This window comes from Canis lupus, chromosome 2 (genome assembly GCF_011100685.1).
Source record: "Canis lupus familiaris isolate Mischka breed German Shepherd chromosome 2, alternate assembly UU_Cfam_GSD_1.0, whole genome shotgun sequence".
In the NCBI taxonomy this organism is placed as follows: Eukaryota; Metazoa; Chordata; class Mammalia; order Carnivora; family Canidae; genus Canis; species Canis lupus.
This window is the reverse complement of record NC_049223.1, coordinates 33518283-33542316: the sequence shown is the minus strand read 5'-3', so window position 1 is coordinate 33542316 and position 24034 is coordinate 33518283. Positions and strand designations below refer to the sequence as shown.

The window sequence follows — 24034 nt, the reverse complement described above, 5'->3', positions numbered from 1 at the left end:
CTGCCCTGCGGCTGCTCCTCATCCTGAGGGCAGCAGTGAGAGTACACTCTGAGGTCAGGAAAGAGCCAGGACCTGGGCAAGGGAGAACCCGCAAACATGGCACTACCTTCTGGAAAGCAGGGGAGAGGTTTTCAGTAACCAGTCAACTGAATTGGAAGAACCAAAGGAGACAAAGCTTAAGAATCCTGCTGCAGGGGATCCCTGGGTGGCGCAGTGGTTTGGCGCCTGCCTTTGGCCCAGGGTGCGATCCTGGAGACCCGGGATTGAATCCCACGTCGGGCTCCTGGTGCATGGAGCCTGCTTCTCTCTCTGCCTGTATCTCTGCCTCTCTCTCTGTGTGTGTGATTATCATAAATAAATAAATAATTAAAAAAAAAAAGAATCCTGCTGCAGGGGGAACAAGAAGAGTGGAATTAGGTGTACCCACCCAAAGGCAGAGATGACCCGGTTAACAACAGCAACAGAGTACGGAAGACAGCTAACAAAGATTTAAGGAGATGTCTGCTACTTTAAATGCAAGAACAGCAATGCAGAAATACAAGAAACATGAAAAAAAAATAAAAGCATCACCATCCAAAGATAATTCTCTAATAATTAAAATAATTTGGTGACCTAGTTAATAAAGAATTAAAAATTAGCTCTTTCGAAGAATCCCAAAGGGCAGGAAAACTCAGGAAGACCTGTCAATGAAATGAAAAAAAAAAAATACAGGTTCAAAATAAGATATTTACCAAGGAGCTAGAAATTATAGAAAGGACCAAATAGAAATTGTGGCATTGAAGAACTCCACACACGAAATGAGAGCTGCAATAGAGTACATCTCCAGCAGAACAAATGGAACACAGTGAGTTAGAGGTTAAAGAATTTTGAAATAACCCAATTAGTGGAGAACAAAGAAGACTGAAGAAAACCTATGTGAACTATGGGATTCAATCAGAAGAACAAATACAAGAACTGGGGTTCCAGAAGGAGAGCAAGGGAGGAAGGGGCAGGAAATTTTATTTGAAGAAGTGATAGCTGAGAACTTCCCAAACCCAAGGAGAGAACTGGACATCCAAGTTCATGAAGCTAAATGATCACCCTCCTATCTCCATGCACAAAGAACATCTTGAAGACACGTTATGATGAAACTGTAAAAAATGTAACATAAAGAATTCTAAAAGCAGCTAGGGGGCAAAAAAGGTTATAACCCACAAAGGAATCCTTATAGGCTCTCAGTGGGTATCTCAGCAAAAACCCTATGGGCCAGAAATGAGAGTGTGATGACATCTTCAAAGGGTTGAAAGAAGAAACTGCCAGCCAGTGAAGAATGTTCTGTCTGCTAAGTGCCTCTTCAGATATAAAGGAGAAATGAAGATCTTCCCAACAAAAGCAGGTCCTCATCACCTGCCTTACAAGAAATGGTAAAAGGGTTTCTTTGGAGCTGAAGTGAAGACACTACTTATGACATAAAAACAGGAAAATGGGGATCCCTGGGTGGTGCAGCGTTTTGGCGCCTGCCTTTGGCCCAGGGCGTGATCCTGGAGACCCGGGATCGAATCCCATGTCAGGCTCCCGGTTCATGGAGCCTGCTTCTCCCTCTGCCTGTGTCTCTGCCTCTCTCTCTCTCTCTCCGTATGACTATCATAAATGAATAAAAATTAAAAAAAAATAAAAAAACAGGAAAATATAGAGTCAGACTTGAGAAACTCTAATTCTGTAATAAGATGGTGTGTTAGCCATTTAACTGTAAAGGCAAAAAGACAAGAATATTAAAACTAGTTGTACTTACTATCATTTGTTGCTGAGTACATAATATAAAAAGAGGTAATGGCAAAATAATTTAAAGGGAAGAGTGAAAAGTGAAGCTTTTGTACCTGATCAAAGTAGCATCAGCTAAAAAGTGGCCTGTTTTACCCATGTGATGGTGTATGGGAGCCTCCCGGGACCCACAAAGCAAGAACCACAGTAGATGGACAAAAGTAACGAAAAGGAAACCTGGGATATCACCACAGAAAATCTCAAATTCACAAAGGCAGACTAAGCCCGTGAAAAGAAACAATGGGAAGAGACAGCACGATGGCACCAGTCAGTTCTTACATCTCAATGGCAACTCTGAAGGTAAACAGGTTGAAATGACCAATCGAAAGGTACAAAGTAGCTGGAAGATAGAAGCACAAGACTCAACCATATGCTTCCTACAAAAAAATCAACTTCAGGTCTGAAGACACACACAGGCTCCAGGTGAAGGGATGGAAAATGATACTCCATACACGCGAAAACCAGAACACAGGGGTAGGTATACTTCAGTCCCACGAGAAACACTAGGCAAGAAACGGTAACGAGAGGCCATGACGGTCAGTACATCAAGGGGTCAGTATATATGCACTTGACATTGCAGCACCTACATACATCATTAAGCAAGAAGTAACACATCCAAAGTGAAAAATAGTGCAGTAAAAGTAGGGGGACTTAGTGTCTTACTTCCAGCAACTGACAGATCATTCAGATGGGAGATTACCCGGTGCACGTTACACTTCAACCAGACACACTGGACCACATGGACCTAAAACACATTTAAGACCTTCCCTCAACAGAAGCAAAATACACGTTCTCCTCAAGTGCACATGGAACGTGCTCGGGATAGACCATGTGAACAGTATTGGCAAATTGAAGACAAATCGTAACAAATATCTTTTCCAACCACAATGTTGTGAAGCGAAAAATCAAGGAGAAAGAAAACCTATGAATACCTGCAAACTACATAACATAGTCTGGAACAACTCATGGGTCAAAGAAGAAATCAAAAGGAAATTACAGATTATCTGGAAACAAATGAAAATGGAAGTAATACATACAAAACTGATGGAATGCTGCAAAAGGGAAGCTTACGCCAATGGATGTGTATGAAGAAAACAAACACCTCAAATAAATACACCTCAAAGAGGTAAAAAAAGAACAAGTGAGACTCAAATTTAGAAGAAAGGAAATATCAAAGATCAGAATTCTTTGAAATATTCTCTAATCAGCTTCGGTGCCCATTTTTTAGTCACATCTTTTATGTTAAGTTGTCTCAGTGCTTTGTACATTTTAGATGTTAACCCTTTACTAGATATGTTAACCCTTTATTGGATCATTTGAGAATATTTTCTCCCATTCAGTAGGTTGCCTTTTTGTTGATGGTTTCCCTCGCTGTGCAAAAGCTTTTATTTATTTATTTAAAAAATTTTTTTAAATTTATTTATGATAGTCACAGAGAGAGAGAGAGAGAGAGAGAGAGAGGCAGAGACACAGGCAGAGGGAGAAGCAGGCTCCATGCACCGGGAGCCCGACGTGGGATTCGATCCCCGGTCTCCAGGATCGCGCCCTGGGCCAAAGGCAGGCGCTAAACCGCTGCGCCGCCCAGGGATCCCCTGTGCAAAAGCTTTTAGTTTGACATCGTCCCACTTGTTTATTTTTGCTTCTGTTCATCTTGACTGGAGACAGATCTAAAAAAATACCACTAATAAAAAAAAAAAAAATACCACTAAGACCAATGTCAAATACTGTCTATGCTTCCTTATGGGAATTTTATGATTTCAGGTCATACATGTAAGTTTTTATTCCATTTTGACTTTATTTTTGTATATGGCGTAAGAAAGCAATCTAATTTCATTCTTCACCTCATGGTCCAGTTTTCTGAACACCGTATGTTGAAGAAACTGAGTTTTCCCCATTGCATGGTCTTGTCTCCCTTGTTGTTGATAGACCTGTAAGCATAGGTTTATTTTGGGCTCTCTATTCTGTTCCATTGTTTGTTTGTTTTTTAATTTAAATTCAATAGCCTACATAAAGTACATCATTAGTTTCAAAGATTTATTTCAATACTTCATCAGTTGCACACAACACCCAGTGCTCATCATGTGCCCTCCTTAGTGCCCATCCCCCAGTTACCCCATACCCGACAGCCCCTCCCCTCCAGTGACCCTCAGTTTGTTTCCTTTAGTTGAGTCTCTCATGGTCTGTCCCATGGATCTGTGTGTCTATTTCTGTACTGGTACCACACTGTATCAATTACAATAGTTTTATAGTTTAAAATCTGTTTATGTTAAAAATAATAATAAAATCTGGTATGATGCCAGCTTTGTTCTTTTTTCTCAGGATTGTTTTAGTCGTTCAGGATCTTTTGTGTTTCCATACAAATTTTAGGATTCTTTGTTCTAGTTCTGTGAAAAATGCCATTGGTATTTTGATACAGTTTGCACTGAATCTGTAGATTATTTTGGGCAATATGAGCATTTTAACAATATGAATTCCTCCAATCCATGAGCATGGTGTATCTTTCTACTTTTCTGTGTCATTATCAATTTCTTTCATCAACGTCCTACATTTTTAATTTTGGCATGCAGGTCTTTCACCTCCTTGGTTAGATTTATCCCTGGGTATTAGTTTTGATGCAACTATAAATGGGATAGTTTTCTTAATTTCTCATTCTGATAGTTCATTATCAGTGTATAGACCTGCAACAGATTGCTATATATTGGTTTTGTATCATGCAGCTTTACTGAACTCATCTATCAGTTCTAATAGTTTTTTGGTGGATGCTTTAGGATTTTCAATATATAGTATGTCATCTGTGAATAGTAAGACTTTTATTTGTTCCTTTCCAACTTGGATGACTTTTATTTCTTTTCTTGCCTAGTTGCTGTGGCTAAGACATCTGATACCATGTTGGATAAAAGTGCCAAGAGGAAGAGCTTTCAAATTTTCACTGTTGAATATGATGTTATCCGTGGGTCTCTCATATATGGCCTTTATTATGTTGAAGTACATTCCCTCTCTACTTACTTTGTTGAGAGTTTTTCTCATAAATGGATGTTGACTCTTGTCAGATGCATTTTCTGCACCTATTGAAATAATGATTTCTATCCTGTGTGTCCTTTACATGGTGTATCATGTTGATTGATTTGCAGTTACTGAACTATACATGCATCCTTGGAAGACATTTTACTTGATCACGGTGTGTGATCCTTTTAATGTATTGTTGAAGTCAATTTGCTAATATTGTGCTAAGGATTTCTACATCTATGTTCATCAGGGATACTGGCCTATAATTTTCTGTTTTTGCAGTGGCTTTGTCTGGTGTAGATATCAGGATAATGCTGGCCTTGTAGAATGAGTCAGGAAGTATTCTTTCCTCTTCATTATTTTGGATTAGTTTGAGAAGAATAGGTATTAATTCTTTAGAGTAGAATTTACATGGAATTTAAGAAACAAAACAAATGAGCAAGGGAAAAAGACAAGGCAAGAAGCAGACTTAGCTGCTGAGAACTGATGGTCACCAAAGGGTTGATGGATGGGGGGATGGCTGAAATGGGCGCTGGGGATTAAGGAGTGCCCTTGTCATGATCAACACCAGGTGAGGCATGGAAGTGCTGAATCACGTACACCTGAAACTAATGTTACACTGTATGTTAACTATACTCGAATTAAAAAAATATTTGGGGGCAGCCCCGGTGGTGCAGTGGTTTGGTGCTACCTGCAGCCCGGGGTGTGATCCTGGAGATCCGGGATCGAGTCCCACGTCTGGCTCCCTGTGTGGAGCCTGCTTGTGTCTCTGCCTCTCTCTCTGTCTCAATAAATAAATAAAATCTTTAAAAAATTTAAAAAAATGTTTGGTAGAATTTGCATGTGAAGCCATCTGGCCCTAGTTTTGTTTGTTGGGAGTTTTTAATTACTGATTCAGTTTCATTACTAATAATCTGTTCAGATTTTCCATTTCTTCCTGATTCAGTCTATGAAAATTATATGTCTCTAGGAATTTATCTATTTCTTCTAGGTTGTCCAGTCTGTTTACATATAATTATTCATAGTTGTCTTTTAAGATCCTTTGTATTTTGTGGCATTTGTTGTAACTTCTCTTTCATTTCTGATTGTATTTATTTGGGCCCTCTTTCTTTTCTCTCGATGAGTCTTGCTAAAGTTTTATCAACTTTATCTTTTCAAATAACGAGCTCTTAGTTTCATTAATGTATTTTCATATTTCTTTTACAAAATACTTCACCAAACTTTCTCTTTGATTTCTTTGTTGACCCACTGGCTGTTTAGTAGCATGTTTAGAATTCATGGATGTGATTTTTTTTCAGTTTTCTTCTTGTAGTTCACTGCTAGTTTCATACCATTGTGGTTGGAAAAGGTGCTTGATATGATTTCAGCCTTCTTAAATTTATTGAGCTTTGTTTGTGACCTAACATGTGTTCTGTTCTGGAGAATGTTCCATGTGCACTTGAGAAGAATGTCTATTCTATTTTTGGATGGGATGGCTTATATATATTTGTTAGGTCCATCTGATCTAATGTATTGCTCAAAGCCAATATTTCCTTCTTAATATTTATTTTTTAAATTCAATTAGCTAAATTCAATTTAGTACATCATTAGTTTCAGATGTAATGTTCAGCAATTTATCAGTTACATATAACACCCAGTGCTTATTACATCACGTGTTCTCCTTAATGCCCATCACCCAGTTATCCCATCTCCCAGTAGAATCCCCAACCAAGTTCCAAAGACTTTTTTTTTTTGCATTAAAAATTCCATCCTATATGAGAGTGTACGATGAGGACCAGAGTGTCCTAGAAGACCTGAGAGTGTACTGCAGGATGAGGACAAGAGGGTACTATGAGAATGAGAGCATACTAGGAGAGATAAGTTGTATAGTTTTGTTTGCTTGGTTTGTTTTTTAGTAAATGAGTTTAAGCACAATTAGACTTCAAAGCAAACCTTTCTTAGTCCTGTAATGTTAGTACAACGTACCTAGGGAAAGTGCCTATTCAATGGCAACAAACTGTGTAGCAGAATGACTATCTCCAGGCCCTCACTTAGCTGACTTCAGAAAATTTCAGCTAAGAAATAGGAAAAATAAAAAAAATTTAAAAACCTTAAACTAAGTAGGAGAAATACTGTGGACCAAAAATGTGTGCTTTTAAAAAAAAAAAAAAGATTTTATTTATTTATTCACGAGAAACAGAGAGAGAGAGGCAGATACCCAGGCAGAGGGAGAAGCAGGCTCCGTGCAGGGAGCACGTGAGACACGATCCCGGGACTCCAGGATCAGGGCCTGGGCTGAAGGTGGCGCTAAGCCGCTGGGTCACCCGGGCTGCCCTGTCCTGTGCTTGAACATGACTCAAACCCCCAAACACATAAAAGTTGATAAATTCAACTACATAAAAAATTTGGCATGACAAAACACAGATTTAAGAAAGTAACAAAGTAAAAAACATTTTCAACTCATACAAAGGGCTGACCTCCTTGATTGAGAGTGCACAGCTGTAAGGAAGAAAAGGTTTTTACCTTTTTTATTTTTAAAATATTTACTTACTGGGATCCCTGGGTGGCGCAGCGGTTTGGCGCCTGCCTTTGGCCCAGGGCGCGATCCTGGAGACCCGGGATCGAATCCCACGTCAGGCTCCTGGTGCATGGAGCCTGCTTCTCCCTCTGCCTGTGTCTCTGCCTCTCTCTCTCTCTCTGTGACTATCATAAATAAAAAATAAAAAAAATATTTACTTACTTATTTTAAAGAGAGAGAGAGCATGAGCAGTGGGAGGGGCAGAGGGAAAAGGAGAGGGAGAGAGAGAGAGAATCCTCAAGCACACGCTCTGCTGAGTGGGGAGCCTGATACAGGCCTCAATTCCAGGACCCTGAGATCATGACCTGAGCTGAAATCAAGAGTCAGACACTTAACCAATGAGCCACCCAAGCACCCCAAGAAGAAAAAGTCTTTAAAATGTTAAAGAGTTACAATCATGACACCATTAGAAATGAAAAATAATTAACATGTATCAACAATTTTACTTAGTTCATTAATGAGAAAACATGGAATATGTTATAATTGGTTCAAAGGGGGATTCCAAAAGTACCACATATTTAGAAAACAAGGAATTCTGAAATGAATTTATTTATGTATTTATTTTTTAAGATTTTATTTATTTATTCATGAGAGACAGAGGGAGGGCGCAGAGAGAGAAGCAGACTCCATGTAGGGAACCCGATGCGGGGCTTGATCCTGGGACTCTAGGATCACGCCCTGGGAAGAAGGCAGGTACCAAACCGCTGAGACACCCAGGAATCCCCTGAATTTAGAAGTAGATATGAAACATTACTATTCACAGGGAAATATTCAATTGTAATTCATGGAACGTAATTTGCTATGGACAAGAATAATTAATACTATTATCAGTTTTCCACAATTTATAAATTGTAAAGTAGCCCAAAGACAAGAAAAGACAGGGAGACCTTGGGTAGGTGAGCTAGACAGGGCATCTGATAATCTTCCCTCCCTCCACTTAAAAATCTTTCACAAAATTTTCTTGCAAGTTCAACAACCCAGTAGCTTAAGGGACATGAACAGTTCAAGGGAAGAGAAATATAAATGGTCTATTAAAATATTTTTAGAATCTTCAACCTTAGCTTTATAATAAAAGAAATGCAAATTAAAGACAATCCCGGGGGATCCCTGGGTAGCTCAAAGGTTTAGCGCCTGCCTTTGGCCCAGGGTGTGATCCTGGAGTCCCGGGATCGAGTCCCACGTCAGGCTCCCTACATGGAGCCTGCTTTTCCCTCCTCCTGTGTCTCTGCTTCTCTCTCTCTCTCTATCATAAATAAATAAATCTTAAAAAAAAAAGACCATCCCTTCTGCTGGTGAAGCGCTGCTGGTAAAGAAACCCAAACCACGGAGGGTTCTGTGCAATCCGTCAAAAGCATAGATGCATCTGCCTTTCGACACATCAATCCCGCTTCCAGAAATCTATCCATCAGATAGTCTTGCTCACATATAAAATGAACTGTTTTTTGTCCAAACAAAACGTGATTGTTTACAACAGCAAGAGCCTGGAACACGGCTATGCATCCACTGGCAGGAGTGGGGCTGCAGTGTACACGGAGCACGAATGCTGCTGCGCAGAAGTCAGCCCTCAGAGACATGGGAGAAAACGAGGAGGATACACCACAGTATCTTTTGAGTTAGAATGAAAGACAGCAAGAATATTCACATGCAGAAACCTGAAGACAAGTTGGGTGCGAGTAGTTACCTGTCATAGGCTAAGTCCAGTGAGGGGCAGGTACCGGACAGGAACGACGTCACCATACGTCTTCACAGAGTTGCCATACTTGGGCTGTGTGACTGTAACGACTATTCAAAACGTCGCATATGTTTAAATGGTCTAAATGCTCCAATGAAAAGATACAGGGTGACTGAATAGGTTACAATAACAAGACCCGTCTGCGTGCTGCCTTCCAGAGAGTGCCTCAGACCCGAAAACACATACAGCCCAAAGGGATGGGGAAAGATACTGCAAATGAAAGTGAAAAGAAACCTGGGTAGCAATACTTCTATCAGACAAAATGGACTTTGAAACAAACGCCATAATAAGTGACAAAGAAGGGCTACATGGTGACAGAGATGGATCTAACGAGAGAACCCAACAACTGTAAATATCTAATGACCCAGCACAGGAGCTCCTAGTGCAGAATGCAAATATTAACAGACACAAAGAGAAAGTAAGAGTAATACATTAATAGTAGTGACATAAAGACCCAACTTATTTCAAGAGACAGACCATCCAGGTAGAGAATCAATAAGGACACAGTGGCTTTGGACAACACATTAGATCATATGGACCTAACAAATCTATACAGAGCATGCTGTCCAAAAAGAGCAGAATAGACATTCTTCTCAATGTACGTGGAATATCCTTCAGGACAGATCGCATGTCAGGCCACAAGACAAGTCTCAATAAACCTAAGAAGACTGAAATTATATCAAGCATCTCTTCTGATCACAACAGTATGAAACTCGAAATCAGGTAAAAGAAGTAAACTGGAAAAAAAGCACACACATGTGGAGGCTAACCAACATACCACTGAACAATATAAAGAAATCAAAAAAGAAATAAAAAATACATGGAGACCAAAGAAAATCAAAACACCGTGGTCCCAAATCCTTGGTACCCAACAAAAACTGTTCATAGCAATAGAGGTTTACCTCAAGAAAAGTGAAAAACCTCAAATAAACAATCTAACCATACACCTAAATAAATGAGAAAAAGAAGAACAAAGCACAAAGTTACTAAAAGTAAAAAAAAAAAAAAATTGGAGCAGAAATGAGTGAAATACTTCAAAACAAAACAACCAAGTGAATTTTCTCCACACTGTGTGCTCCAGGCACTCTTCACATCACTGTTTCCACACTGCCTACTGATGTTTACAGCCCCACTGCTTCCAAGAACGCAAGAAATTCAGCCCCTCTCATTATCTAACCAATGGCTTTGGGGAAACATTCTCCTTGTGCCTTCCCCTCTTCCTCTTCCTCTCCTCTCTCTGTCTCTCTCTCCGCCCCCCCGCCTCATTTCTCCACAAGCATGGCTCCCTCCACTCCCAAGGACCCACAGTCCTCTTCTCCTTTAAACCATGTCTCCACACTAAACAAAACCAGTAATCAATAGAAAAGATAAATGAAACCAGGAGCTGGTTCTTTGAAAGATAAACAAACTTCATAAATTTTTTGGTGGACTCAAGAGAGAGAGCAGACTCAAATAAATTAAATCAGAAATGAAACAAAATAACTGACACCAAATAAATACAAAGGATTATATGAGATTATTACAAAAAGTTTTATGTGAACAAATTGGACAACCTAGAAGAAATGTATTAAGTCCCAGAAACATACAATCTTCCAAAACAGAATTAGAAATAACTAAAAGATCTGAACAGACTGAGTACAAGTAATAAAACTAAATCCGTCATCAAAAAATTCCCAAAAAACCAAAGTGCAGGACCAGATGGCTTCACCAGATGGTGAGTTCTACCAAATGTTTAAAAAAAGTTAATACTTATTCTTCTCAAACTATTCCAACAGAGAAGAGGAAGGAAACCTTTCATATTCATTCTACGAGGCCAGCATTACTCTGATACCAAAACCAAAGATCATGCAAAATAAAAGAAAGCGATAGGCCAATATGCTGGGCAAAGACGCAAAAATCCTGAAGAAAATATTATCAAAATGAATTCAGTAATACATTAAGAGAATCATTCACCACAATCAAAGGGGACTTATTCCAGGGATGCAAGGATGGTTGAACGTCCACAAATCAACCAAGATGATACATCACATTAACAAAACAAAGGATAAAAACTATATGATCATCTCAATAGATGCAGAAAAAGCATTTGATGAAATTCAACATCCATTCATATAAATTGTCAACAAAGTGGGCTTAGTGGAAATACACCACAACATAATCAAAACCACAGCTAACAATCATGCTCGGTGAAAAACTTAGCTTTTCCTCTAAGATCAGGAATAAGACAAAGATGTCCACTCTCATCACTTTTATTCAACACAGTACTGGAAGACCTAGCCGCAGTGATCAGACAAGAAAAAGAAATAAAAGGCAAAGCTTCCAGGGAAGATGGCAGAGCAGGAGGCTCCTTCGCTCATCTCATCCCACAGAATAACCCAGACAACGCCCACATCGTGTAAATCATCCAGAAAGCAACCCACAGACTGTCAGAACAGACTCTCCACAGCTAACTGTAGAAAAGGGGCCACATCAAAGAGGGTAGAAAGGGCAAGGATGTGCTTGGGAGCAAAAAGGACCTGCAGGACTGTGCTCAGGTGGGAGGGACGCTGCAGGCATGGAGAAAGTAGAGAAGTGGACCCCGCACCGGGCACCACAGGCACAGGAGACCCACACTAGGAAGTCGAGTCCCCATCATCCGAGCTGGCTTTGACAACCAGAGAGGCTTGACTTCATGAGTTTTTACAATCAGTGGGGCTTAACTTTGGGAACTCGGCTCTGGGAGACGTAGAGTGCAATGGGAAACTGAGTCCCTTCCCTTAGAGAGACAGCATAACAAGCAACCCACTGAGCTATAACACCGAAGCAGCAGCATGAAAAACTGTGAGGCACACAGGAAGATTTGTTTACGAATCTCAGATTGTGCACAGGAGAGGAGGGATTTCTAGATTTATCCAAGAACAAAAGGTGCCATTCTTCTCCCCACTACAACCTCAATCCATGTTCACCTGCATGAACCAGCACCAATACTCTCCACCTAGCTTTGCCAGAAGTGTGCCCTGCCCCAGCTCCTTCTGTGGATCTCCCACATCCAACACACCCCACCTCTGTAGGAGTCCAGCCAAGCAAGCAGCCCTGAAAGTGGAGAGGACCTCTCCGAAGTGGCTGCTTCTCTGTAGGAAACACGCGTGCCCCTTCAGCGGCAGCCCTACCAGTGGGCAGGGAGCAGATACGTGGTCTGACTGCGGGCCCCACCCAATGAAAGCGTCTCAGGGGACAACATGGGGAGGGCAGCCTGCAGCTCAGTGCCACTGAGTCTCTGCCTAACAATTGGTCTCATCCAACTCAGCCAAGGCGGCCCTGCCAAGGAATTTCACAGATACAGATAAACATAATAAAGAGTAGATTAATCACATACAAAACATATGAAGGTTAAACTACAGAAACAGTAAAATAAAGTATACCTATAAAATCAGTCAAGGGATTCACAAAATAAAAAGATGTAAAGTACAATAGCATATACACAAAACATGGGTGGGAGTAAAGTTTTAGTGCTTTTAGAATGGGGTCAAACTTGAGTGACCATCAAGTTAACAGAGACTCTTACAAGCATAAGATGTTAATATAAACTCAATGGTAACCACAACTCAAAAACCTAGAAAAGAGATGCAAAAAACAAAGAGACAGGAATGTTAGCATATCATTAAAGAAAGCCATCAAACACCAAGACAGAAAGAGAAGAAACAGAGAAGAACCACAAAAACAACCCTAAAAGAAGTAACAAAATGGCAATAAGTACATACCTATCAATAGTTACTTTATTTTTTTTAAGATTTTATTTATTTATTCATAAGAGAGAGAGAGAGAGAGAGAGAGAGGCAGAGACACAGGCAGAGGGAGAAGCAGGCTCCACACAGGGAGCCCGACGTGGGACTCGATCCCAAGACTCCAGGATCTCGCCCTGGGCTGAAGGCGGCGCTAAACCGCTGAGCCACCAGGGCTGCCCTCAATAGTTACTTTAAAAATAAATGGACTAAATGCTCTAATTAAAAGACATATGATGACTAAGTAGAAAAGGAAAAAAAAAAGCAAGACCCATCTATACGGTATATATATACCTTTTTGCAAGTTCATAGGGAACACTCTCCAGAACAGAGCACATGTTAAGCCACAAAACAAGTTGCAACAAATTAAGAAAGACTGAAGTCCTCACATCTTTTCTGACCACAATGGTATAAAACTAGAAATGAACCACAAGAAAAAATCTGGGAAGACATGAATAGATGGAGGAGGCTAAATAACATGTGACTAAACAATGAGCGGGTCATCCAGGAAATCAAAGGAGAAATAAAAATGTACATGGAGCCAAATAAACTGAAAACACAATGGTCTAAAACCTTTGGGATGAAGCAAAAGCTTTTCCAAGAGGGAAGTAAACAGCAACGCAGGCCTACCTCAAGAGGCCAGAAAAATCTCAAAGAAGCGAACTAACCTTATACCTAAAGGAGGTAGAAGAACAAAAGCAAACAAAACCCAAACCCGGAAGAAGAAAGAAAATAATAAATATTAGAGCAGAAATAAGTGAAATATATACAACAGAACAGATAATAAAACCGGAGCTAGTTCTCCGAAAGATCAATAAAATTGATAAAACTTTAGCCAGACTGTTAAAAAAAAAAAAAAAATGAAAGAGAACTCAAGTAAGTGAAACCAGAAATGAAAGGAGGAAAAATAACAACCAACACCAAGGAAATACAAAGGATCATTAGGGAATATTAGAGAAGGTCATGCGTCAACAGACTGGACAGTGTAGAAGAAATGGAAGAATTTCTAGAAACCGATAACCTCCCCGGACTCAGCCAAGAAGGAAGAGGAAACACGAACACAGTGATTACCTTGGATGAAGCAGAATCAGTAACAAAACAAAACAACCCCCAAACCCTAAAACAACAACAGTGAAGCCGCCCAATAAACAAAAGTCCAGGCCCAGACGCCGCACAGGGGAATTCTACTAAACACTTGAAGAAGAGTGCGTATGTGCGTATGTATTCTTCTCAAACTAGTCCAAAAAATAGTAAAAGAAGGACAATTTCCCAATTTATTCTATGAGGCCAATATGACCCCGATACCCAAACCAGATGAAGACATGACCAGAGAGAACCACAGGACAGTGTGATGAACCGTCAGAAAGGAAGAGGGTGGACGAGAGGGAGAGAGAAGCTCGAGCGGATGCCCCGCTGCGCGGGCACCCCAACTCGGGGCTCAATTTAACGACCCCAGTATCACGACCTGAGCTGAAGCCAAGAGTCGGTCACTTCATCGACTGTGCCACCAAGGCGCCCCCACTCTCCTCTCTTTTACCCAACATAGTCCTGGAAGTTGTAGCCGCGGCAAGCACACAACAAAAAAGAAGTAAAAGACATTGGAATCTGTAAGGAAGCGGTAGCCCTTCCGTTATTTGCAGATGACCTGATACTGTGTACCGAGGACCCTAAAGATTCTATCAAAGACTAAAGACTCTACTCATAATGCAATTCAGTAAAGTCGCAGGATAGAAAACCAATATAGAAAATTTTGTTGTAGTTTGATACACTGATAATGAAGAAACAGAAACTCACAAAATCCCATTTACAACTGCACCAAATGTAATTAAGTACCTACTAATGACCCTAAGCAAGGGGGTAGAGATCCGTACTCTGAAGGCATAAACCCCATGAAAGAAGTTGACGACAACACAGAGAAACGGGACGTTCACGCTCATGGATGGGAAGAGCCAGGATTACTGAGATGCCCATCCTGCCCGAAGCAATGTGCACACTTAGTGCCGTCCCTATCCGAGTAGCAACAGCATTTTTTCATAGAACAAGAACCAATAACCCTAAAATTTACACAGAAACACAAAAGGACCCATAGAGCCAAAGCAATCTTGGGGGGAAAAAGGCAAAGCTGGAGGCACCACAATCCCATACTTCAAGCTGTACTATGATGCTGTAGTGACCCAAACAGTATGGGACAGGCAGGGAGAGACATGAGGGTTGATGGAACGGACGAGAAGGCTCCGACGGGCACCCGAGATTATGTGGTCAAGCCACGTACGACAGAGGGGGAGGGAGTATGCAACAGAGAGTCACTTCCACCAGTGGTGCTGGGAAAACTGGACAGCCACGGGCAGAGGAACGGAACCGGGCCATGCTCTTGTAGAAGACTAAACTCAAAATGCATTAAAAATATGAAACTTGAAACCATAAAAACCCTAGGAAAGAGCATGGGCAGGAATTGCTGCGATATCAGCCACAGCAACATTTTTCTAGATGTCTCCTGAGGCGAGGGAAACAAAAGCTATTAGGACTTTGTCAAAATAAAAAGAGAAGATATTTGCAAATGACACGTCTGATAAAGGGTTCCTATTTAAAAATATTTGTTGGCCCTCTGAATATCTTTTTTTCTTATGCAAAAAGGTGTTTTTATTAAAGCATGGGGATGGGATTCCTGGCCAGAAAGACCTGCCTGAGTATCTTTAAAAATTTTTTTTTAAACTTGTTGAAGTGTTTTGTCCATTTTTAGCAGGTCTTTTAGTATCCAAAACATATAAAAAATGTATAAAACCCAACGCCAAATAATAATAATAATAATAATAGTAATTCAATTAAAAGTGGGGAGGCGGAAGATATGAACCGACGCCTCTCCCCAGAAGAGCAGCAGGTAATCGGCGGCGAGGAGGCGCTCGGCATCGGGCCGTCGGGGGGAACGCAAGCCGCGGCCACAGGGAGCGGTCGCCTCGCAGCCGTGGGGATGGTGGCAGCCAGTGGGGAGCGGCAGCTGTCGGCGAGGCCGAGGCCGTGCGGGAGGGGGCCCCGGGGCTGGTGGGTGCAGGGTGCGGCCCTTGCACTGCCGTGAGGGGCGGCCTCAGAAGCCGGACAGGGAGCTGCCCTGTGACCCGGTGGATCCCCGGCCTGATTGTGACCCGGTCAGTGCCTGGCCTTTGACCCGGTGAGTCCCCGACCTGCCCTGTGACCTGGAGGGTCCCCAACCTGCCCTGTGACCTGGTGGGTCCCCAGCCTGTTCTGTGACCTGGTGGGTCCTGGCCTGTGACCCCGTCAGTCCCTGACCTGCTCTGTGACCCGGTGAGTCCTGGCCTGTGACCCTGTGGGTACCCAGCCTGACTGTGACCCAGTAGGTCCCCGACCTGCCCTGTGACCCGGTGGGTCTATGACCTGCCCTGTGACCTGGTGAGTCCCCGACCTGTGACCCGGTGTGTCCCCGACCTGACTGTGACCCTTTTGCCCCGAGCAGGCATTTACCCAACTTCGTGGAAATACTCGCGTGGAAGGCCCGCGCGCCACCTGCAGCATCCGTCACGGGGGTGCGGCCCCAGAGCCCCTGGGCAGCCGAGCCGCAGGACGCAGGGAGCCGGGGGGTTGCGGGGGGTGGGGGGACCTGCCGCCTCTGCGTGGAATCCAGAACCACCACAAAGTGAGAAAGGGACGTGTGCCAGGCGGGGTCCCTACCGTCAAGACCCCGCGGACCGTCCCAGAGGGAGTTGCAGGGGGTGCTCCCAGCGACGCAGCCGGGCAGCACCCAGAGCCACCCCCGCCCCGGGGCTCCCTTGCCTCTGAAGCTCCCCGATGATGGAGCTGCGGGCGTCGCCTCTCACTCACCTGATCCGGACGCCACGCTCCCGGCCCCGCCATGGGCAGCAGGCAGTGGCCCTTGGCGAGGTGGGCTCCTGCTCCACTTCGCTGTATGGGCCGCGCACCCGTACGCACATGCACACACACACACACTCACACTCGCACACACACGCTCACACACGTGCATACACAGCCCGCATGTTCTTTATTCTTCAGCTGATGGACGTTTGGGCGTCACACTCGCACACTCGACGCCCCGCTGCGACGCTGTGATCGCCGGGACGCCGTGGTGCTGACACGGAACACGCAGGTCAGCGCCACAGAACAGCGAACCCAGGAGTGCATCATCCAGGGTTTTGCCTTCTTTGTGGAGACTGCACAGCCCCCGTGACCTCGCGTGTGTGCAGCCCACATGGAATCCACGTGCCCCGCGAGCGCGGCCCGGCCGAGTCCCGGCTCTGCTGCTGCCGGGTGTGCACCGCGCAGACGCGGGCTCCCCTGCCACCCCACGGCCACGAACGCCGGCGCGCAGGTACTTGCTGGTAAGTGAGCGCCACGCGGTCTGGAAGATTACACTTTTCGGTGACCAGACGCGGACTCCGCCTTCTGTTGCGGGAGAGATCAGACTCCGAGCCTGGCTCTGAGGAGTCGGCCTTAGGCCTTGGACCTTAGGCCACAAACCAGCCAACGTCCCGGGCCCATCGGGCTGCCGCGCCGGGTCGAACCCGAAGGCGAAGCAGCACGCTTGCCCCTCACAGCCGGAAAGGCCGATAGAGTCGTGTTTTGTGACGAGGCAATTACGCCAGATCCAGCTCTCGGGGCCCTATGCGCAGTGGGTGCACGGCAGCCCCGCTCAGCCCCACGGCCGCCTGGTGCCCCGGCCGAGCGCGGGGCGGGTCGTTGGCACCTGGGCTGCGGAGCCCCCGCGACACGCCGTCGCCCTCCGAACCCCGGCTGCGTCCGCACCGCCCCGCGCAAGCCCAGCTGGGCCGTGGCCACACGCGGCCGTCCTCACCGGCTTCGGGCCTCGTGGGCACAGGCGCCCACGCGGGATCCATGACACTTCTGGGCACGGACCGAAGCCCGTGGGCGCCGCAGCTCGTCCTCGGAGCCGCAGCCTCGAGAGCGCAGTGTTGGCGGCCCAGCCTCCCTCCCTGTCAGCGGAACCGGAGGGCCAGCTGGTCAGTGAGCCGCAGAGCCCAGCGTCCCCGCCCGGGCGGGGCTCCACAGTGGCAGCACCCCCAGGGACAGTGTGTTCCGGGAAGTCCCTGCGTGTTTTGTGCCAGGAGCGGAGCACACGCCCGGGCTCATTCTCTCGGCCTGTGACCGCCTCACCGGAGCCGCCAGGCCCTGGTCGGCCGGGTCTCACGGGCCATCGGCGGGGCCTGCGGAGGGGACGCCACGGAAGTGTCCCTACGGGGTGGGGGACATGGCGCCGGGGCTCCACAGCTCACCGTGTGCCCGTCACCATCACCGGGGGGGCTCAGGCCCCTGCAGAGCCGCCCCGAGGGGAGGTGGGGTACCCCCGGTGCCCCCCACTTCCCACTCCCGTCATGGCCGGTCCTCCTGACAAGCTGCTGTCTGGCAAGGACACGTCCGCTCCTATCCCCCCACTTTCCTGCGCTCGTACTTTACCTTCTCCGTCCTGCGGCGGGGGCACCCGGGCCCCGACCCCCGTCCTGGCGGTGACACGTCCGGCTGCGGGGCCCCGGCATCCTCGTATCCAGGACATAAGCCGCATCCTTGGTGTTTCCACGCGCTCCGCGGCCACAGGCATCACCCTGACGCACACCGGGTGAGGGCCGCTCCGTGGGGCACTGGGGGTCACCTGCCCCCTGTGGCCTCGGGCACCTTCCCCGGGGGTCACCTACCCTCCCCGCAGCCTCGGGCTCCGGCTCCTTCCCCGGGGGTCACCTGCGCCCCCACCAGCCTTGGGGTCCTTCCCCGGGGGTCACCTGCCCCCTCGCCCCCTGCAGCCTCGGGCTCCTTCCCCGAGGGTCACTCGCGCCCCCCCCGCAGCCTTGGGCTCCTTATCTGGGGGTTACCTGTACCCCGAGGATGGACGACCGACCACCTGGAGTCCTGCCTCCTGGGGACGCCACCCCATCACCCGCCTGGAGCTCTGGGCAGTCGGGGCCCCTAAACCCTGGAACCCAACCCGGCGGCGCCGCGAAAACTGCTGTCCCTGCCACCTGCCACTCTGTGTGCGTGTGTGTGTGTGTGTGTGTGAGTGTGTCTCCCCTCGGCAGGTGCACGGACCGCCCACCTGGGCGCCCAGGACGCTGCGGGGGAGAGGACCACACAGGGACACGACCGAGCTGCCACCAAGCCGATGCCGGTGACGCCCGGCGCCGGGGTCGAGGTGCTCCGGGGCCTGTGACCCGCAGGCTAAGCCCCGTGACCTGGGTGGTTTGGGCGCTGCTGGTTCTCATGTGTCCACAACTTCCTCTGATACCATTAGGCTGAAGGTCGGTTCGCCCGCTCCACCTTCCACGAGACAAACCTTTTAAGAAATGCTCAGATCTTGGGCAAAAGACCGAGCTTTCGTGGTCCGCGGAGCAGGGACCATCGGGGCTGGCGTAGCCCCTGGACCTACCTCCTGCGATGCAGAGGTGCCCGGTCACACCTGACAAAGTATTTGCACACAGGACTCATGCTTACTCTTTTTCCCGCAAATTTACCAAGAATCTGTACACTTGCAGCAAATGTGAACAAATATATTTAGATATATTTAAAAGAATTAAAAAAAACATTTCACAAAACATTTGTTGCCATAGGAATTTTTTAAGCAATAAATGCCCACATCAAAATTTAAACATTGTTCAAAGTATGATCATCTGTACTAATAAGTAATGCAACAAATTATGTAAACAGAGTCAGATACATTTCCCATTTCCCTGCAGGAGTCACTTCCTTCCTGGGATTGAAGCTGTCCCAGACAGTTTTCCAGGGGAGCAATTAAGAAACTGCTATTTTCAGAGCAACAAAAATAAAAGCTTTTATTTGTTCATTTGAATATAAAACAGGCGTTATCACAGATGTACAAAGCTTACTGGTGGTTTAACATACGAGAAGGTTGCCGTCCTTTGCACATAAAAATTTTGTTTGAAACCGTGATTGGTTGAGTACATGAATTTCTCTAACCAGTCACCACACTCTATGAAATAACGCTGCTAACATTCAACTGATAAAAGGGGCAGTTTCCCTTGGGTAAAGTGTCAAGCAGGATTAAATATATATAATAAACAAGCACCATGAGGAAGCCGCCCTGTTGGGTTAGGTCTGTGTTCCAATGTCCGTCGTGTACCCTTCCTTGTGCAAGCTGATCACACGGTTTTGTCTGACTTCAAAGCACAAGGTCACAAGACAAACATTGTTACATTGTCATGAATGATTTACCTACAGCACAACTCCTAATACGGAACGATCCTTCTTTATTGCTGAAACGGGTTTCCTCTCCTTTTCCTTGCACAACCGACCTTCGGTCCCAGCCCCCAACCCTTTGGACCTCAACTCTAACACGAGAGAGGACAGGACGTTGCTAACGCGTTCACAACCGCACCGTCTTGCACGTGAAGCTGATGTGGGGAAGGTGACGGTCGGAGCGGAAGGGATACCTGACTGGTTTGCTCCCGACATCAGCTAGACCTCACAAGCTACCCTGCAGTCGTGGGTTGTCATCAGTATCCCACCCGAAACCCCCTTCCCCTTACACAAAGTGGGTGTGTGTAGGACAGGGTCTTTTTCCTGTGCGTGGTGGGATTTTCTCCCCCTTGGGAAGCAGAAGACTGTAGGAATGTGTATCTGAAGCGTGTAGAGAAATAGTCACACATGGCAATGAAGTCAAACGGTATTTTAAAAATCAAATAATTTGTGGAGATGGAAGGATGCACCTCACATGCAGACAAATTGAAAAGAAATGACACCTAAAATTTTTAAAAAACAATTAGCCTTGGATCTCGGAAGTCAAACAAAACTCTCTTTTAGCAAAGGGCTTACTGCTGGCGCATACAGCAAAGGCAGGTGAAGACATCGCCTACAACGTAATGAAAAGAGACTCTAAAGTTTGCCCAGCAACGATCTTGGTCATGCATTTCTAGCAACGAGAGCCACGGCAGGGTCATGGTGGGGCAGTTACGGCATCAATCCCGCCCGGGCAGCAAACACCTCTTCTTGGCTGGACACAGATGGGCCAATCGGATCGAGGAGTGTACGGAGGAGACGTGGAAACTGGAAGGCGTGTGGGGCGGCCGCAGCAGCGAGAGACGGAAATCAGACACGTGTTATCCACAGGTGGGAAGTGAAGGCAGCTGGGAGGTTCTCTTGCTCCAGCCGGTGGCTCTGTGGGGAGTCCTGGGGCCGCTCCTGCGGGTCCCGCTCTCGCCAGGCTGGGGAGCCCAGAGCACTGGCCAGGGTGACGGTCTCCACGGGAGTCTTTTCCCTTAAAGCTGTTCTGGACAGTCTGTCCACTCCACACAGCGGCCGTCGGAGGGGAATCCGCACGACCCGGCACAAACAACCACAGAAGAGCATTCCTTTCCATACCAAGGACCGGAACGGGGGACGCTAACAAAAATTATAAGAACAAGGAATTCCTGCAGCTAAGAGGACAGCGCTCCTTGCCACCTGCCTTCCCTAATGCCTGCTCAGCGCAGTGGGCACGCGCCGGCGCCGACCGTCCCTCGTTGCCCCGCAGCCAAGGGAACATAGTGCACATGTAGCCTCACATTCCTTCCCCATCTCGGAGATGGTGATAATTTCACTTGCTGGTCTCTGGTTCTAGAAGAAACATTTAGACCGGGCACCGGCGATCTGGGACTGCTCACATCACAAAGTGGGTGTGAGAGAATCTGTCTTTATCTACAGTACAGTGGAGGGGACACCATGCAAGTGACAGGTTCTGCATTTTAAACTTTAAAATCTCCTTTGTTCATTAGTGAATTTATATTTCATATATATATATTTGTTGTGATACTATCCACGCAAGATAATACAACACTTTTTTATATTAGCAAACATTACAAGACTTTAATGTTCTTGAATGTTTTTTCTCTTTTATACTTCTAAAGAGATCAAAATAAATTAAACGTTTTGTACATAATTACATATGAAGAAGTTAACTTATTTTATCTTTTTAGTTTAGTACAAAGATATCTGCAAGATAGTTGCCGAAATACACCTTATTTATAATTTCTTCTCATTCTATGCTAACTTCAAAGGCCGTATGTCAGCCTTTGTTTCTCCAGCACGTTTCTGACAAAGAAAGCTGCTAAACTCTAATTGGAAGGTGCTATTTGGAAGGTTTTCTCGTACCTCAACAAACTTCCCTAAAAGGATGAGATCTAGCAATGGCTTAAATTAGTAACAAGATCCATGTCATTAAGATTTCATGACACATTAAACAGAGAAAACAATTCTTTGTCACACTACATAAATTGTTTAAAAGAACCCATCTGGAGGGCAGAATATTTTTTTAATTGCTATTTTGGCTTTAACAAAATACCACATTTACGAAGAAAGCACTTCTTATCCAATAATTAAAAAAAAAAAAAGTTTTTGAAATGGGTTTTTCCAACAAACTGAAGGCAGTAATCCAAAGTCCTTCTGAGCAAACTTCAGTGGTAAATTCACATTTCACATTTCACCCCCATGCCAATCGGGACCGCTGTGGAAAGTCTCACCGCCGCGAGAACAGAGGCTCCGTTCCGGTGAATGTTGCCCTCATGTCTGCAAACTTTAGTGACACTGAGAAAAACGTTTACTTTCCTAGAAAAGTCTACGGGAGCCAGAGACAAGACTACATGTTGTAGGCCACATAGATGGGGTCCAGCTGGTCTGCCAAAAACCCATCTCGCAGGTGCATGCGCTGCTTCTCCCCCCGGGAGTTGATGGGGATGACGCCTATGTCCACCACGACCACAACCCCCACCACCAGGTAATGCTCCTCCAGGACCACGTTGGTCACCAAGGGGACGAGGTCCAAGGCTTCCTGCTCTGACCCGTCCAGCTCGACCACCACCACCAACAAATTTGTCCAAGTGAACACGGCGCTGGAAGAGAGAAAAAATTATCACTATATCGAGGGACTTTTGTTTAACAATTTTGTTTTCTCTTCAACAGGTACCATCTGGTTCTTTCCTGATCTGCCTGCGCAGTGCTGGTCGGTGAGCCTGGGGCCTCCAGCTCACTAAGCCGCTGCGCGGTCCTGTCGCTAGCATGCTCTCGGGGCGCACACGCCATCCGGACCCGGCCTCCCCTGCCCTCTGCTCCCAGCCATCGCTGGTGCCCACACGCTGGAAGGGCACTGCACGGCGGCCACCCTGTGAGCGCGAGATCCCTGCGGTGCCGCCTGGGTCCTGCCCTCGGCCTTGGTCAGTTGGGCTGGCAGAGGCTGGATGGCATCGGGGCCTTTGGGGCTGGTCCTGACCTCCCTCGCGCCACAGCAGTGGAGGGATGTGGACGTGGAGGGAGGAGGAGACACGTGCGGAGCCACCCACTCTGTGCCTGGCTGACCGCGGGTCCTAGTCAGAGGGGACAAGCCGGCGATCTGCTGCACACACGGGGCAGACACGGGCTACTGCCGGAAGGACTGTGTCTGGAATGAGTGCCACGAGCAAGCGGTGACCCATGTGAGGAGAAGGCCCTCCAGAGCAGCGGGGATTCATCCACAAGCATTTTATTTGGGATCTTTCGGAGGAGATTCGCCTGGAGCATCTGCTCTGGCCAATCCGTGGAAGCTGAAGCTTGGTGCTTTATACACTAAGCCACCTGCACTTTATAAGGTCAGTCTTTAAACAGGGGTCTTTAGGGGCCTGGACAGACTGAGGTCAGCAGGGGAGTGGGTCAGAGGGTCCTGGGCGCAGGGGGAGGCGGTTGGTGGGCTCCAGGGCCCACAGCATCCTCCCGCCAGCCACACAGAAGGGGATGTGGGGCAGCAAGGAGTCGGGAAACTCACTCCTGTAACCACAGGGTACGTCTGCTCAGAAAACACAAAGGCGCATCTTGTTTAGTATGAGCAACGTACCCATAACGTGGAAGGGAAATACCGGAGACTGTGTTCACCAGGTGACTCTGCTTCTGGAGTCGCTGTGACTAGCGTGTGCCTAGGCCAACAGCTCTGCCATGGTCTGTCTCCGAGTTGTGCCGTGACAGGTTCTTTAGGACGCTATAATAATCGCTCTGCAAAGCCCACATGTGGGCCCCACGGGCTCTGTGATGTCACAGATTAGCCGCCTGGGTAAAATCTTATGGCAGCATTTGACACGGATGACACAGTAGGAGGCACGGAGTTGGATTTCTGTATTTGATGGAGGGGGTTTGCTGGGAAGCTCTGGGCTGGATGAGCATCACTTCCCCAGGGCCACCGATGTC

The 24034-nt window shown here is 46.4% G+C and overlaps 1 protein-coding gene across 2 annotated transcripts in view; it reads right to left on the bottom strand.

Annotated features, from left to right (window-relative positions):
* Positions 1 to 19635: 19635 nt before the first annotated feature.
* DIP2C (disco interacting protein 2 homolog C) overlaps positions 19636 to 24034 on the bottom strand; it is a 251648-nt gene continuing 247249 nt past the window's right edge. The window contains exon 38 of one of the 2 annotated variants that reach the window (XM_038530232.1): positions 19636 to 22713. In XM_038530232.1, the coding sequence (XP_038386160.1) occupies positions 22461 to 22713 (253 nt within the window). In that variant the 3' untranslated portion in view covers positions 19636 to 22460. The remainder of the gene's footprint in view (positions 22714 to 24034) is intronic. The other variant, XM_038530233.1, reaches the window with a different exon arrangement.